We start from the raw sequence: 15,284 nt of genomic DNA on the forward strand, positions 1-15,284 counted from the left end.
TCAGTATTGTTTTTTATCAATTTAAGTTTGTGAAAAACAAAAGGTGTCTACATAAAGAAGAAAACCATGCATGCCCCATCTACTGTAAAACTGAAGAATATATTTGGCCATCTAAATCATCATCCAGTACTTAATCTTTTTAGATACACAAATCTACAGATTTATCATGTTTTTTTACTATGATGAGTTTATTTACAACCACTGGATCAATGCCACTGCTGGTGGAGTTTTCATTCCCTGAGGCAATCACTTGCCCAGTAGTCAGCACTTCTGTGTTGACATGAATTATCATTGATATGGTCATAAATATGAATTAACTGTTTACAAAGCTTTGAATTTTTCTACCTCAGAAATAGATTACCGTAGCTGTATTTGGCAAAACTTTTAGGAATTTTTGGTCATCAATGCTTTTTAGCTTCATATCTTGTTTGCCCTTTTTAATGTTTTTTATTTGAGCATCACTGAAGTGTCTTATGTAGACGGAAACAGTCTTCTGGCGCATACAAAAATTCAAGCCTGTTATCTATGATGAGTTTATTTACTTACCATTTCAACAACTTCTACTTCAGCGTTAATTCTTAATTGATACATAAATGTTTCTAAATCTTTCTTCATCTGCACTGTATTATCCTCAAGTTCTTGTAAAGGTTAAGGTCATATAATCACCATTCTTTTATGATAACTTAATATTATCATCACATATAATCACCATTCTTTTATGATAACTTAATATTATCACCACATATAATCACCATTCTTTTATAAATAAATTTGGTGTTTTTACTGTCTTCTGATTGGTTAAAACTATTAGTTTTATTTTCAATGTTGTCAATTTTGATGGCGACACGCCCACTCTGACGTTGAGTATTCATACGCCAACATGTGGGTACGCTTGTTATTGTTAATATAAATAATATAAAAAGTTCTTTGAGTCTTATTTTTGATAGAAATTTATTTATAATGAATGGCAATGATTTATTTTGATTTTATTGAACCATAAAACTAATTTTTGACTCTTCACATTTTACATAATCCGCTTCGCGGATTATTCAATGTGAAGAGTCAAAAATTAGTTTTATGGTTCAATAAAATCAAAATAAATAATAGCCATTCATTAAATGATAACTTAATATTATCATCACATATAATCAAAATCATTTAATCTTTCATTTCTAAAGTTTTAAGATATACCACACAACTTGTCAGATTTATATTGATAACTCATAGTGTGATAATACTTTAAATCTTGAGACTTTTTTTTCTGGCTTGTTGAAAATGAATAGCATTGCCTTAAATTTGAAGAGTGAACTTTATTCAAAGTTATGTAAAAGAGCTGTAAAGCTTGTCTCATTCAACATGTATTACTATATTGATAGATTATATAAAAAAGAAGATGTGGTATGATTGCCAATGAGACAAACATTAACAACTATAGGTCACCGTACGGCCTTCACTAATGAGCAAAGCCATACCGCATAGTCAGCTATAAAAGGCCCTGATAAGACAATGTAAAACAATTCAAACCAGAAAACTAAATTATTCAGCAAAATTCTAACAATGTTTTTGTTAATCTTTCAGGTCTTAAAATCTCAAATCCTTCAGAACTGTTTGATGAAAAAAATACATATTTTATTTCAACTTATACTTTCTTTCCTGTATTGCATGTTATGAGTATGTATCTAGGAAGAAAATCAATTTTGCAGTTTTAGAAAAAAATCAATTAAATAAATTGGTACTTTATATAATGTGAACCCATTTATTTCCCTTCGTTAAATGGCCAATAAAACTATCAATTAATCCATTTTCATCTCTGAAACAGTCATCACAAGTTATCATAAAGGATACGAGCTATAGTAAATATTCTTAGTTTACAGTTTTTAAATGTTCTGTGTTGCTTCAATAAAAATGGCAGTAACATCAGCATGCCTCCATCATGGACAATCCACCAAATATCTACGGTACCAGATAACTTCTCTCCATGATCAGGGAACTGATTAATTCCCTTTACTGCTAACAGCGCCATCTGTCCAGCATTGATATTCTTTATGGCATCTGAAATCAAATGTTTAAATTACCTGAAGATATCTATTGGTATAATACGACTAAAGTTGAAAATATGTATATTTTGTATTAAGAAGAAAAAAACACCAAGTAAAGCTTAAGCATGTTTGTATAACTGTCATAGTTTATTTGTAGGTGTCACGGTCTGTCTGCTATTGTTTTTGTCCTCTGTTGAACTTCAATAAGTTCAAGAAGGGACTCAAAGCATGACTTTCCTTAGAAATGCTTAAATCCAAAACTTGATAGACAAGAATGTATAAATGCTTGAATACTTGTGGAAACAAATGTACAAAAGGAACCCTTAGAGAACAGACACATCTAAGCTTTGAGCCTTTTTTTTTGCCCTCGCTACTAGATGAAGTGGGGCATTTGTGCTACCCTTGAATGTACATCTTTTCATCTCTCCATAAAAGTATTTTCACATATTAAAAGCAAGCTTCAGTATGGGGCATTCAAATCCTCAGACAAATACATCTTCTATCTAATTATAACCTGTAGTATTGGATTGCTGTCTCAATGACATTAACCCCATAACTTATTCTATTAATCTTTAAGAATTGCCTACCTATAAACACTTTGTGACTTCTCTCTTCTCCACTGTGTCTCCAACCATAGGGCCACCCTATCATAACTGTATTATGACGTAAGCCACCTAACCCAGCATTCTGTATTCTTTAAATAGTAACCAAATGAAATGATGTGGAGCAGTAACACAAGTTAATCAAATACTATATATTAAGAGAATTTTTTGCGATGTTTTCTGTATTGTGGAGTTAGTGATTGGATAGGTTTTGCGAAAAAAACACACACTTGCATTAAAATTTTGATTTGATCTCACATGTTTGTTAAATGTACAACAATCGCAATAATAAAGAAAGATTATTATCTGACACAAAATGTCTGTTGTTAATCCATACTAATTCTACATAGCAACCAAGAAGTTGAAATTAACTACTTACTGGCCTAAAAAAGAATTATTATTAACTTGAAATAAAAATCCTGTTCTCTACCATTAGTATTTCTTACACTTCATGTCAAAACGTCAGATTTTGATTGGTTAATACAAGGGAGATAATTTACTTAATTAAATGGCTATAACTCTGCCATGTCTCATAGATCTAAGACAGCTTTACAGATATATAAACTTACAAATGGCAAAGTCCGTCTGTGACATCTTTAGCAATAACAACATCAGCAAATCCTTTAATACCAGTTGTTTCTATCAATTTATTTAAAGACTGAAAAGACAACAAAGGAAAAATAAACAAATCAGAAAAGGACACATAAATAGATTATACTCAATGGATTTTAAGTTCAAGTGGCTTAGCTGAGCTATTATGATTAATTTATTGTTGTCAAGATACCAATCTTTATACTCACATAATAAACTTTTAGGCCAATATAAGTAAATATATTTTTGACAGCATATATCAGGTTTATACATTTGTAAGATTTTTGCTAAGGTTGCACAACACTTACTAATAACATGAGTGCACACGCTGAAATGTCTCGCCTTCTTTACTAATCATAGATATTGTGTTGATAGACCTAAATATAAAGCTTTATTGCAACTGTCACATTAACCAAGAAACATAACATTGATCAATATACCATGAAAATGAGGTCAAGGTCAGATGAACCATGCCAGGCAGACATGTACAGCTAACAATTTTCAATACAACAAATATAGTTGACTTATTGCTTATAAATTAAAAAAAAACAGACTCAAACACTTCACACTTAGCAATGGACCGTTAAAATGAGGTCAAGGTCAAACAAAACCTGCTTTACAGACATATAGATCATAAAATATTTCCATACACCAAATATAGTTGACCTAATGCATAAAGTATTAGAAAAATAGACCAAAACTCAAAAACTTAACTTTTACCACTGAACCATGAAAATGAGGTCAAGGTCAGATGACACCTGTCAGCTAGACATGTACACCTTACAATCATTCTATACACCAAATATAGAAGACCTATTGCATATAGTATAAGAAAAACAGACCAAAACACAAAAACTTAACTATAACCACTGAACCATGAAAATGAGGTCAAGGTCAGATGACACCTGCCAGTTAGACATGTACACCTTACAGTCCTTCCATACACCGAATGTACTAGACCTATTGCTTATAGTATCCCAGATATGGACTTGACCACCAAAACTTAACCTTGTACAATGATCCATGAAATGAGGTCGAGGTCAAGTGAAAACTGTCTGACGGGCATGAGGACCTTGCAGGGTACGCACATACCAAATATAGTTATCCAATTACATATAATAAGAGAGAATTTTTTTTCAAGTAGTCACTGAACCATGAAAATGAGGTCGAGGACATTGGACATGTGACTGACGGAAAGTTCGTCACATGAGGCATTTATATACAAAGTATGAAGCATCCAGGTCTTCTATCTTCTAAAATATAAAGCTTTTAAGAAGTAAGCTAACGCCACCGCCGCCGGGTCACTATCCCTATGTTGAGCTTTCTGCAACAAAAGTTGCAGGCTCGACAATAAAATGAAACTTAACATCGAATTTTGGAAATATATGCCCACCAAATCTTGTGGTTTGCAATATTTTAGCTACAAAAAGTAAAATACCCAAAATACCAAACTCTATGGAAAATTAAAACTGAAAAGACAAATGGCAAAATCAAAAGCTCAAACATATCTGGACAAACGGAAAACAGTTGTAATATTCCTGACTTTGTACAGGAATTTTCTTTTGTAGAAAATGGTTGATTGAACCTGGTTTTACAGCTAGCTAAACCTCTCATTTATATGACATTTGCATAAAATTCCATTATATTGACAACAATGTGTTATATATATCATACCTGTTTAGCTGCTTGTGCATCAGCATACTTTTCACTGAATTCACCGGGTAACACTGAAGTAAGTAAAGTTAGTCCTTTACCTGAAATAGAAAGGCAGTCGTAAACAAATAAAAGTGATGGAACCAACATTCAAACTTGATCTCTATATTGTGGTACTAAGCATTGAGTTTATAACATTTGGTTGAGGCAAACTTAAGTAAGAGAATGGCAACGACAAATTTATGTAAAGGGGCATAACTCTATAACGATAAAAGCAACTTCACCAAAATCAAAACTTGATCTGTATTTAGTGGTAATAAACTTTGTGCATAAGTTTCATAACATTAGGTTCAAGCAAACTTAAGTTAGAGAAGAGAAACCAACCGTTGTTTGTCTATTGTGCTGTCTGTACATACGGATGCCGTACGTACAGATGGAAAGGGTAAAACTTAATGTCCACTATTGCACTGTAAACACAATAAGGAATATTGCGGTGTCAAAATGTGTAGGAAATATCCTGCTAACAATAGACAGACTCTTGCAATCACATACGGTTTATTATTTTAAATTGCATTTTATTTTCAAGGTTGTCCCTTTTGATATGTTGCAATCTGCAATCTTTAACAAATGTACCATAAAAACACTGTTTGTTACTCACCAGCTTTTAACTGACTGGCAAAGTTCACCATTTTGGGATATTTTGGTGTAAGAGCTGAATCCATTTTCATCAAAACTAATAACTGTGGTCTGAAACAAACAAAAAATGGAGTATGCAAATACCGTATAGCGGGTTATTCTTGAGGGGTGTTTATTTTCGCTTATTTTGGCAGATAAATGAAAATCGCGAAAAATAAATTCCGCGAAATTTTATGCATACGTTCGGTTCTTTCTCAAAACTAAAGTGAAAACGATAATTTTTATCCGGTCCGCAGGTCAATAACGGAATATCTTAGTTTAGCTGGCAGTCTCTCAGGTATGTATACCCTTATTATATTAAATAGTGTCAAATAATTTAAGTGTGTAAAGTACTTTGTCAGGTATTTCACCCTTAATAATTAGTGTCAAATTACATAAGAGAAGTAAATTCCTATTGATAATTTTATAACCTAATTAGTACATCAAAGGTCCGATCAATTTCATAATTTATCAACCCTAACATTTACAAGAAGTTTTAACACCTGTGACGAATATTGATCTTTGTTACTGGTATTCTAAGGATTAACTGCATCAGTAATTAATACATCAGAGGTCATTCAGGTAAGAAAAAAGAATTAACTATAACAATAGACACTTATTTGATTTAATAACAATAAAGAAACTCACTTATAATTATATTTTTTTTAGGAGAATTTCTTCCTCCTCAGATAATCTATGGCAGAAAAACTGACAAATGCCACCCTACTTATAAATTTCCTTCTGACTGGGACATTACGCATTCTGATAACCATTGGGCAAATACTGATACACAAATGGAGTATGTTAAAAACATAATTTTACCGTACATTAGAAAAATCAAACGTTCCGCAAAACTTAATACAAATCAAAAGCACTATGCATATTTGATGTCTTTAAAGCTCAGATGGGAGAAGATTTTCTAGCTTTCTTGGACGAAAAAAACATTAAAGTCGTGTTTGTCCCACCATGTTGCACAGACAGATTACAACTGCTAGATGTTAGTGTACAAAAAGCATTAAAAAATAAAATGGGTAACTTATTTGAACAATGGTATTCTAATGAAATCATTAAACAGTTGGATGGAAAAGAAATTGTTGATTCCGAAAATGAACCTATTGTGCCGGTTGATTTGTCTCTAACAAGACTTAAACCATTATCAGCAAAATGGTTAGTACAGATGTTCCAACACATAAAAAACAATCCGGATATTGTCCATGGTGGATTCCGTGAAACAGGTATTAGTGGCGCCCTGGATGAATATCTTGAAGATGTACTTCCGCTATCAAAAATGTCACGAGACAAGTAATTCAAAGATATATCTGTAAATATTGAACTATTCAAGACATGTGTTTTAACTAAAATATTGTTTCCAATTACCAAATGTTTATATTTTTACTATTAAAATCATCATTTCTTTTAATTTCTTGTATTTATACAGAACTACAACACAGATGTTTCAAATGTTTTCTTCCTGTCAATTTGTACAACTTTTTTTTACATGATTTTAGGTACAGCCAAAATATTTTATTGGGAATTATAAATCCGCCAAAATAAAAACCGCTAAAATTTTTCGTATACCTTGTTGCCCCTCAATCGCGAAAATTTACACCCACGAAAAAAACCCGCTATACGGTATTCAAAATTGTTGATAAACATCTTTTGATAACAATTCATGATTTCAGTTATTTTTAGCATATAAAAAGTTTTCTTTATGTATATTATGTTCATTCAGTTGCACATTTTGTTGTGCTAATAACACCCTCATTTAATTGCAAAGTATAAGCCATAGGAAGTAAGTATCTGACAAGTGCTCACACATAGCAGCTTAACACTGGAAAGCTGCTGACCCAATATGAAGTCAATTCATTCAGCAAGCATGTGACCAACAGATCAAATAGGTGCTCACATGTTACATGTCATTAAGTTGCTGACCAATTATAAAGTCACTCATCACAGTAGTTCCTGACAACAGTGTTACAAGATTTTTTTCAACTATACCATAGCAATCAGCAAAATAAAGTATCTATCGAGTATTTATGAAACCATAGTTATGATAGTAGAGGCTAGAATGTAGAAAATTGTCAGCAAGACTTGTTACAGTAAACAACTTAGTCTTTGAATCCCTTTCGTGATTTATAACTAACAAGAGGCTGTCACAAACCGGATTTATTAACATTTATTTGTGTCCTGGCAATATCACAAAAACCATTACTGATGAATGGTGAAAGTGAAAATCGTCAATATCAAATTTGACCTCCATTGTGTCATCAGTATCAACATATTAAAATTTGAAAAGCTTAGATTGAATGGTTCATGAGTAAATGCAACAATGGAAACGCCATTTTATGATCTTTCAAGAACTTTAACTCATGAACAGTAAAAGTCAAAATCGCCATTATTGAACTTGACCTTCATTTAGTTGTCAGTAACAACATATTAAAATTTTAAAAGCTTTGGTTTAACGGTTCATGAGTAAATGCACGGACAACATTTGATTGCCGCCCACCCAACCGCCCGCCGTCCATCTGCAAATCAATAACCCACATTTCTTTCCCAAAAATTCGGTTAAAAATTAAAAAAAAGACATACCTCCAGTTTTTAGTATGTGGTGGTCCCTGTTGGAGCCTCAGTAATGAATACCTGGCAGCAGACATAGCTAAACCTCGTATACCATCTCCCCATTCCTTCTCTGCCCTATAAATAATCATGTCACTGTGTAAATCTATCACAAAAAAGCTGTATTGGCCCAAAGGCTGATATGGGGCGTACACTTCTGGTTTCAATTTTCAAACGCTTAAGCTTACTTAAAAGTTTGCTTTGGACGAATCGTTATGCATTAAATACATTTGCATTCACATTTTTGAACTTTGTTAAAAAAGTTTAATCCATGTTCAGTGTTTTGTAAAGTCTTGATATGGTAATATTTCTCAGCCTTTTCAAGTATGAAATATTTTTACTGTTTCATTTCCGTTGATCAATCATCGTAACACAGACGATTCTACATGTAGAGCAATACAAGTTTATATGTCTGATTTATTCTTCCAGCTACTTTATATTCAATCTAGATAAAATAAAATGTAATAGCATGAGATTAATTACTTGGAGAAGAAATCAGAAATTACATCTGAAAATGTTCACAAAAAATCCATCATAAATGTGCTTACCCTTTATATTCAATATATTTGTAGATTAAAGCTGCTATAACAATGGCGGTCAATGCATAGTACCAACTAGAGATGAACATCAATGTTATACACAATGCCAATCCCAGTAATGATAGAGTCCTGAAATCATATTATACAAGAAATAATTATGACTGCCCTATTTAACGTTTGGCATGTTTTATTACTTGTGATAATTTTTGTGGAAGTGTTGGGTAAAAAAAGGTAAAATTTCTAAAAAAAGATTTGGCTTATTTATGCCTGCTATCTTCCATATTGTTTTTTTTTCAGCATGAATCTCATTTGAATTATATTAAGATTATGTATGGAAAATTCCTTGTTTCCTTTCCAAATTACATGAACTTATTTCTTATATTCTACAAAACAAAAAGAAAGAAGTGTTGTCAGTAATATATTTTATTGATGGTCTCAAAATTTTTACTGAAACTATGTTGCAGTCTATTAGATAATCAATTCATTCTTTTAGATTTTTACCAATGATAAAACTGGAATCTAGGCCTCCAACTTGGTGTTCTTAATAATGTTTGTAAAGCACAGGCCATGTTAACAAACCCGTAACACATCAGGAAAAACCTGTAACAAAAGTGCAAAACATGTTTAAAACATTGTAACAAAGAGGCAAACTTTCAACCACATTACAAATGCAAAATCGTTTGAAGCTGTACAAGATTGTAAATAATATCAGGATAAGACAAGAGGCTGTCACAACGACAGCAAACCGAATTTATTAGCATTTATTTGTGTCCTGGCAATATCACAAGAACCATTACTGATGATTGGTGAAAGTGAAAATTGTCAATATCAAATTTGACCTCTATTTTGTCATCAGTATCAACATATTAAAATTTGAAAAGCTTAGATTGAATGGTTTGTGAGTAAATGCAACAACGTGAATGGAAACACCATTTTACGATCTTTCAAGAACCATAACTCCTGAACAGTAAAAGTCAAAATCATCATTATTGAACTTGACCTCTATTTTGTCATCAGTAACAACATATTAAAATTTGAAAAGCTTTGGTTGAATGGTTCATGAGAAAATGCACGGACACGACTGGAAACACCATTTTTCAATCTTTCAAGAACCATAACTCCTGAACGGTAAAAGTCAAAATCGTCATTATTGAACTTTACCTCCATTTTGTCACCAGTAACAACATATTATAATTTGGGAAGCTTTGGTAGAACAGTTCATGCGTAAATGCACGGACACGACTGGAAACGCCATTTTTCAATCTTTCAAGAACCATAACTCCTGAACGGTAAAAGTCAAAATGGCCATTATTGAACTTGACCTTCATTTAGTTGTCAGTAACAACATATTAAAATTTTAAAAGCTTTGGTTGAACGGTTCTTGAGTTAATGCATGGACAACATTTGATTGCCGCCCACCCGACCGACCGACCGCCCTGCCGCCCGCCCGCCGAGCATCCCCAATTTAATAACCGACATTTTTGTCACAAAAATCCGGTTAAAAATGTTTTCATAGCATATTTTAAGCTTGAACATGAACTTGTTTTGTCAGTAATCTTAATCTACAGTGCAAAGAGACACAAAAAGAACTGGCTTTTCTTTGAATCTTAATCCCCACTTCTTTATCCTTCTGCTCAGCTCAACAAACTGAGAACAAAATCTGTTGTATATGTCAAATGATTTGACCATCCATATACAATTTTTATCTACAACGGGCAAATTGATTCAAACTGTGCCTTACAGCTTTTATCTTAGTGCATTTTGAAAAGCAATATGCAGAATACTTGATTATAATTATAATTATAAAAATAGATTATATCTGATCATCTCAACAAGATTGATTTTCTCGCTTGAGCCAGGACAGCCAAATCAAGAAAGGCAATCTAGTTGAGATGACCAATGGTAATTTGTTTATCGCTATTTTACCTATGAGGACGTTGTCAATTTTATGTCAATCTCTTTAGCAACGCCACGTGCCTGCTTAGTTTCTAGCGATAATTTTCCATCTCAAGCAAGTAGCATGATATGAAAAATTATCACAAAAATAAGATCAAAGGAAAAATGCACAAAATAGCGATATATATAATATTCTATGATATCAACTTACATTGTAATAATAGGAGCAACATAATCTAAGTTTGCTATACAGATGCCTATCTCTGATATCAACACAGTCATAACTAGAGCCCTGAATGGTTCTCCCCTCTTAGTGGTTACACTGAAGATATTCAGGAAAGGCAGTACACCGTCACACCCTATGGCTTGTAATAATCTGGGAGCACCTGAAAATAAAATGACATTGTTTAAATTCTTGCTTAATAACAAACCCATCTAGCTCTCGTTTTTTATTTAAACATATTTATTTATTGTCTATTGGGAAACAAGTTTTGCAACTTATATTAATCCCTTTCCACTTTGCTGGTGCCTTGTAGCAGCATAAGCCTGCCCTTTTTAGAAATCTACATGGGTGTCTTTTACATGCAAGAGATATGGCTCTCTCTTAACACGGGTCACCCATTTATCATCTCTTTCCGACGGACTGTCATTATTTCCTCAGACCATACTCGCAAATGGTGTCAAGGGAGAGCTGAAAATTCAGTCCCTGAAATATTCATCCCGAAACAGGAATCGAACCAGAAACCTTTGTGTTAGTAGTCCAATGCACTAACAACAACAACACTGCTCTAACTGTTGTTGCCAAATTTGGTTTCTACTGATACCATAGTCTTAAAAAGATTATTTTTTCAACGCATTTCCCATTGTTAATTGTTACATGAAGTTTACTAAAAGAAGTTATTCTAATAATGGAACTAAAGTCAAAATAACATATTTTTCTGTACATTGAGTTTATAACAATGAGTTTATTTTCCTGTCAGCCGATTTTTTGTAATATTTGCTGAGTTCTACATTTTTCAGTCAAACTTAATGCATTTTAAAAATAGTAGGTAAATAATATTTTTGCCCACTATTGTTTTACCTATGTCTGTCCGTCTGTCCTTCCCATTATGGGCATTTAGCTATTCCAGATAACTCTTCCTACAGTTTGAAGACTAGGAAGCTTTTACTTTACTGGCTGTTTGTACATATATTGAAGGTGTGCATTATATGCATGTGGTCACGGTTTTGATGTTAAATTAATATTTGCTCTTTTTAGAGATAGTTGAACTTTGTCATTTTTGGAGTTTATTCATGCATAAGAAGTGCATACACAGCTACTTTTGCAGAGGTTCTACTTCTGTACTAAAAAAATGGAGTACTGGAAATTTACTTTTAATATTTAGTACTATTTCTTTATTTTAAAACTATTGTTATATTTAGGTATTTGTAATTTACGGTAATTGATTTGTACTTAATATTTTGGTACAGAAATAATACAATATTCCATGATTGAAAATCATAACTTTAAGAGATTTCAAAATGAAAAACTTTCAAAATGCTGAAAATGTAACGGTAGTAACCAGATATCTGTAGTACGGTACCTAGATTTCAAGTACAAATAAAGTACTGTAAAATACAGGTACCTAAATATTACAATAACTTTAGAGTAACAAAAAAGTACTGAATTTTAAAAGTAGATTTCCAGAACTACAAATTTTTAGTACAGAAATAGTATGCAAAAGAAGCTGTGTAGCGTTTCCAGATAACTCTTCCTACATTGAATCATAGACCTATGTGATCCCATGCTCAACTTTGTTTATCCTAAAATAACACTTTGCATCTGGGGGCATCACTGTCTCTCTCCCAGACATAATAATATCTCAAAGAAAGGCCTACATTGACATTGATATAATAGTTACTTCAGAGCATGGAAGGGGGGGTCATCACTTTGTCTAGTTAAATCTACTTCTCAAGCTTTGACAGTAGTGTATTGAGTGTATATTATACTGAACAGAACAAACACATCCAAAATACTTGACAAATGGTATACTACATGACACTTCGACTGAGCATAATTATTTTAAGGTTATGAAGGTTATAAAATTTTTCTGATAGTTCAGAGAAAACTAGTCACTTATCTATTTTTGACATTTTAACCTATTATGTCTGTTTGTTTTGTTCAAACATTGTTGTCAATATAATGAAATTTGATGTGACTGTCATACAAGTGATAGGTTTAGCTAGCTATAAAACAAGGTTTAATCCGCCTTTTTTTACACAAGAAAATGCCTGTACCAAGTCAGGAATATGACAGTTGTTATCCATTTGGTTCAAGATGCGTATTAGTTTCTACATAGGCGGTAATGGTAATGTTTTCTTCTGTTGCTCAGTCCATATCGTTGACTTGGATATATAGGTATGATGGCTCGTTTCAAAGCTGAGACATTTTCACATATGTGGTTAAATTTTTCGGGGTACAACGTTAGATTACTTTTTCTGTAAATTAGCAAACCCCGAGTATCCTTTTGTGATGTGGCTCCTCGTGGTAAAAAATCCTATTTTTTACACAATAAGATCTTTGAAAATTTAATACTTTGAACACATTTAAAAGCTCCATAGTTTTAACACATTTATTCTGTGTTCCCCTACTTTCTAATTAACACAAATGGTTCAGCTCAGTCTTTTGTTTATCATAGAAATGTGTCAAATATATTACACAGAGATTTTTTGTTTACACATGACTTTTGAGTTTCTCTTATTTGAAGGCGCATTAGGGATATTGTCCCATTGGTTTGATGTGTTTGAGCTATCGATTTTGTCATTTGATTTTATTATACTTCACGTTAAAATGACATATTTTGATTGGCTAAATTTTGGCTCTTTTCATAGGGCAGAGGGAACAAAACGTTCATTCCTTTTTCGATGTCTAGTATGTATTTTCATCAGTTTTCTAGCTATTCATTTACATATTTCTAAGATTAGGATTTATATATTATATATTTTACTATGAATGTTCCTAGATCCCTCTACAAACCTGTTAAACTCTGTAAACCCGCTCCAAGAGTGGACAAGAATGAACCAATCAAAATGACCCATTCATTTGGCCATGACAATTTAGCTACAACCAAACCAGAATCTATACTTTCACCAAATCTGAAAATATTTACAAAGCATTAAACTTATCCTTTTAAACATTTGTTTTACAAAGAGAAGAAAAATAATAAATAAAATAATTATGGAAATTCTGACTTCATTAAAATAAATGTTGTAATATTGAATTGATTTTCAGTTATAACCATGTTTGCTATTTATTTATCATTAAAAGTATTCAGTGCATTGTAGTCATGTAGTGCTGTAATTTTTGTCTTCCTTTTAATCATTTGTTTTCAGTTATATTTACTTTGATTGACCATTTATTTTGAAAAGTTTTTTCCTTTATATTTTGACATATTTGAGGAACCAATCCTGCTGCTTTATCTTCACTGACCTCTTCATAGTCAATGTCTGCTTCAATAATATTTGAAAACGTGACTGTCTCATTTCAAAATTTCTCTGCTTGACATTATTCTAACATTATTGATTTGTTTTTGAATATCAAAGATATATTTTCCACTGGACATTATCAAGCAAACAATCAATCTATAATTTCATCAAAATTACACATACTTATCTCTCATGAGGTCTCCTTCTATAATGGCAGCAAAGAATATCACAGAAGTTAAATCTGAATTCAGGTTAAAGAATTTATCTGTGATGCTATCTTTGAAATGATCTTACATTTTACCTAATTAGTAGACAATTTTCAAAGTAGTAATACCTCAAGTCTTTATTTATCAAATATTGTACTGGTACTTGGTATTATTTTTTTCATACTTTTGAGTGTGGTAAAAATTGTATTGATTGAAATAGACTAAAACATATAAATGTATGCTTGTTTCACACACATTGAATTCCATGACTCTCAGAGTAGACAAAACTGAATCAAGACAACACATTATTAACTGTATATTTTTTTTTCTTTAAGGAATGACTGCAATATAATATTTTTTCTATCTATGAAGAAATAACATAAAAAATGTGGTGCACACTGAATAACCCACTATATTTGAATTTTATTTTGAATAAGACATAAACTAGAGGCTCTAAAGAGCCTGTGTCGCTCACCTTGGTCTATGTGAATATTCAACTAAGGACACAAATGGATTCATGACAAAATTGTGTTTTGGTGATGGTAATGTGATTGTACATCTTACTTTACTGAACATTCTAGCTACTTACAATTATTTCTTTCTATAATGAACTTGGCCCAGTAGTTTCAGTGGAAAATGTTAGTAAAAATTTTCAAATTTTATGAAAATTGTTATAAATTGACTATAAAGAACAATAACTCCTTAGGGGGTCAATTGACCATTTTGGTTATGTTGACTTATTTTAGGTCTTACTTTGCTGTACACTATTGCTGTTTACAGTTTATCTCTATCTATAATAATATTCAAGGTAATAACCAAAAACAGCAACATTTCCTTAAAATTACCAATTCAGGGACAGCAACCCAACAACCAGTTGTAGGATTCATCTGAAAATTTAAGGGCAGATAGATCTTGACCTGATAAACAATTTTATAACATGTCAAATTTGCTCTTATTGCTTTGGTTTTTGAATTATAAGCCAAAAACTGCATTTTACCCCTA

The 15,284-nt window shown here is 32.0% G+C and overlaps 1 protein-coding gene across 5 annotated transcripts in view; it reads right to left on the reverse strand.

Moving 5' to 3' along the window:
* LOC134721084 (solute carrier family 12 member 6-like) overlaps positions 1-15,284 on the reverse strand; it is a 76,663-nt gene that overhangs the window by 10,574 nt on the left and 50,805 nt on the right. For all 5 annotated transcript variants that reach the window (XM_063583805.1, XM_063583804.1, XM_063583806.1 and 2 more), the window contains 12 exons: positions 14,260-14,317; positions 13,628-13,746; positions 10,823-10,997; positions 9,217-9,315; positions 8,725-8,844; positions 8,150-8,254; positions 5,544-5,632; positions 4,907-4,986; positions 3,211-3,299; positions 2,627-2,733; positions 1,846-2,052; positions 547-638 (listed from right to left, as the gene is read on the reverse strand). In XM_063583805.1, coding sequence (XP_063439875.1) covers positions 547-638; positions 1,846-2,052; positions 2,627-2,733; positions 3,211-3,299; positions 4,907-4,986; positions 5,544-5,632; positions 8,150-8,254; positions 8,725-8,844; positions 9,217-9,315; positions 10,823-10,997; positions 13,628-13,746; positions 14,260-14,317 — 1,340 coding nt within the window. The remainder of the gene's footprint in view (positions 1-546; positions 639-1,845; positions 2,053-2,626; positions 2,734-3,210; positions 3,300-4,906; positions 4,987-5,543; positions 5,633-8,149; positions 8,255-8,724; positions 8,845-9,216; positions 9,316-10,822; positions 10,998-13,627; positions 13,747-14,259; positions 14,318-15,284) is intronic.

This window comes from Mytilus trossulus, chromosome 6, assembly GCF_036588685.1.
Source record: "Mytilus trossulus isolate FHL-02 chromosome 6, PNRI_Mtr1.1.1.hap1, whole genome shotgun sequence".
In the NCBI taxonomy this organism is placed as follows: domain Eukaryota; kingdom Metazoa; phylum Mollusca; class Bivalvia; order Mytilida; family Mytilidae; genus Mytilus; species Mytilus trossulus.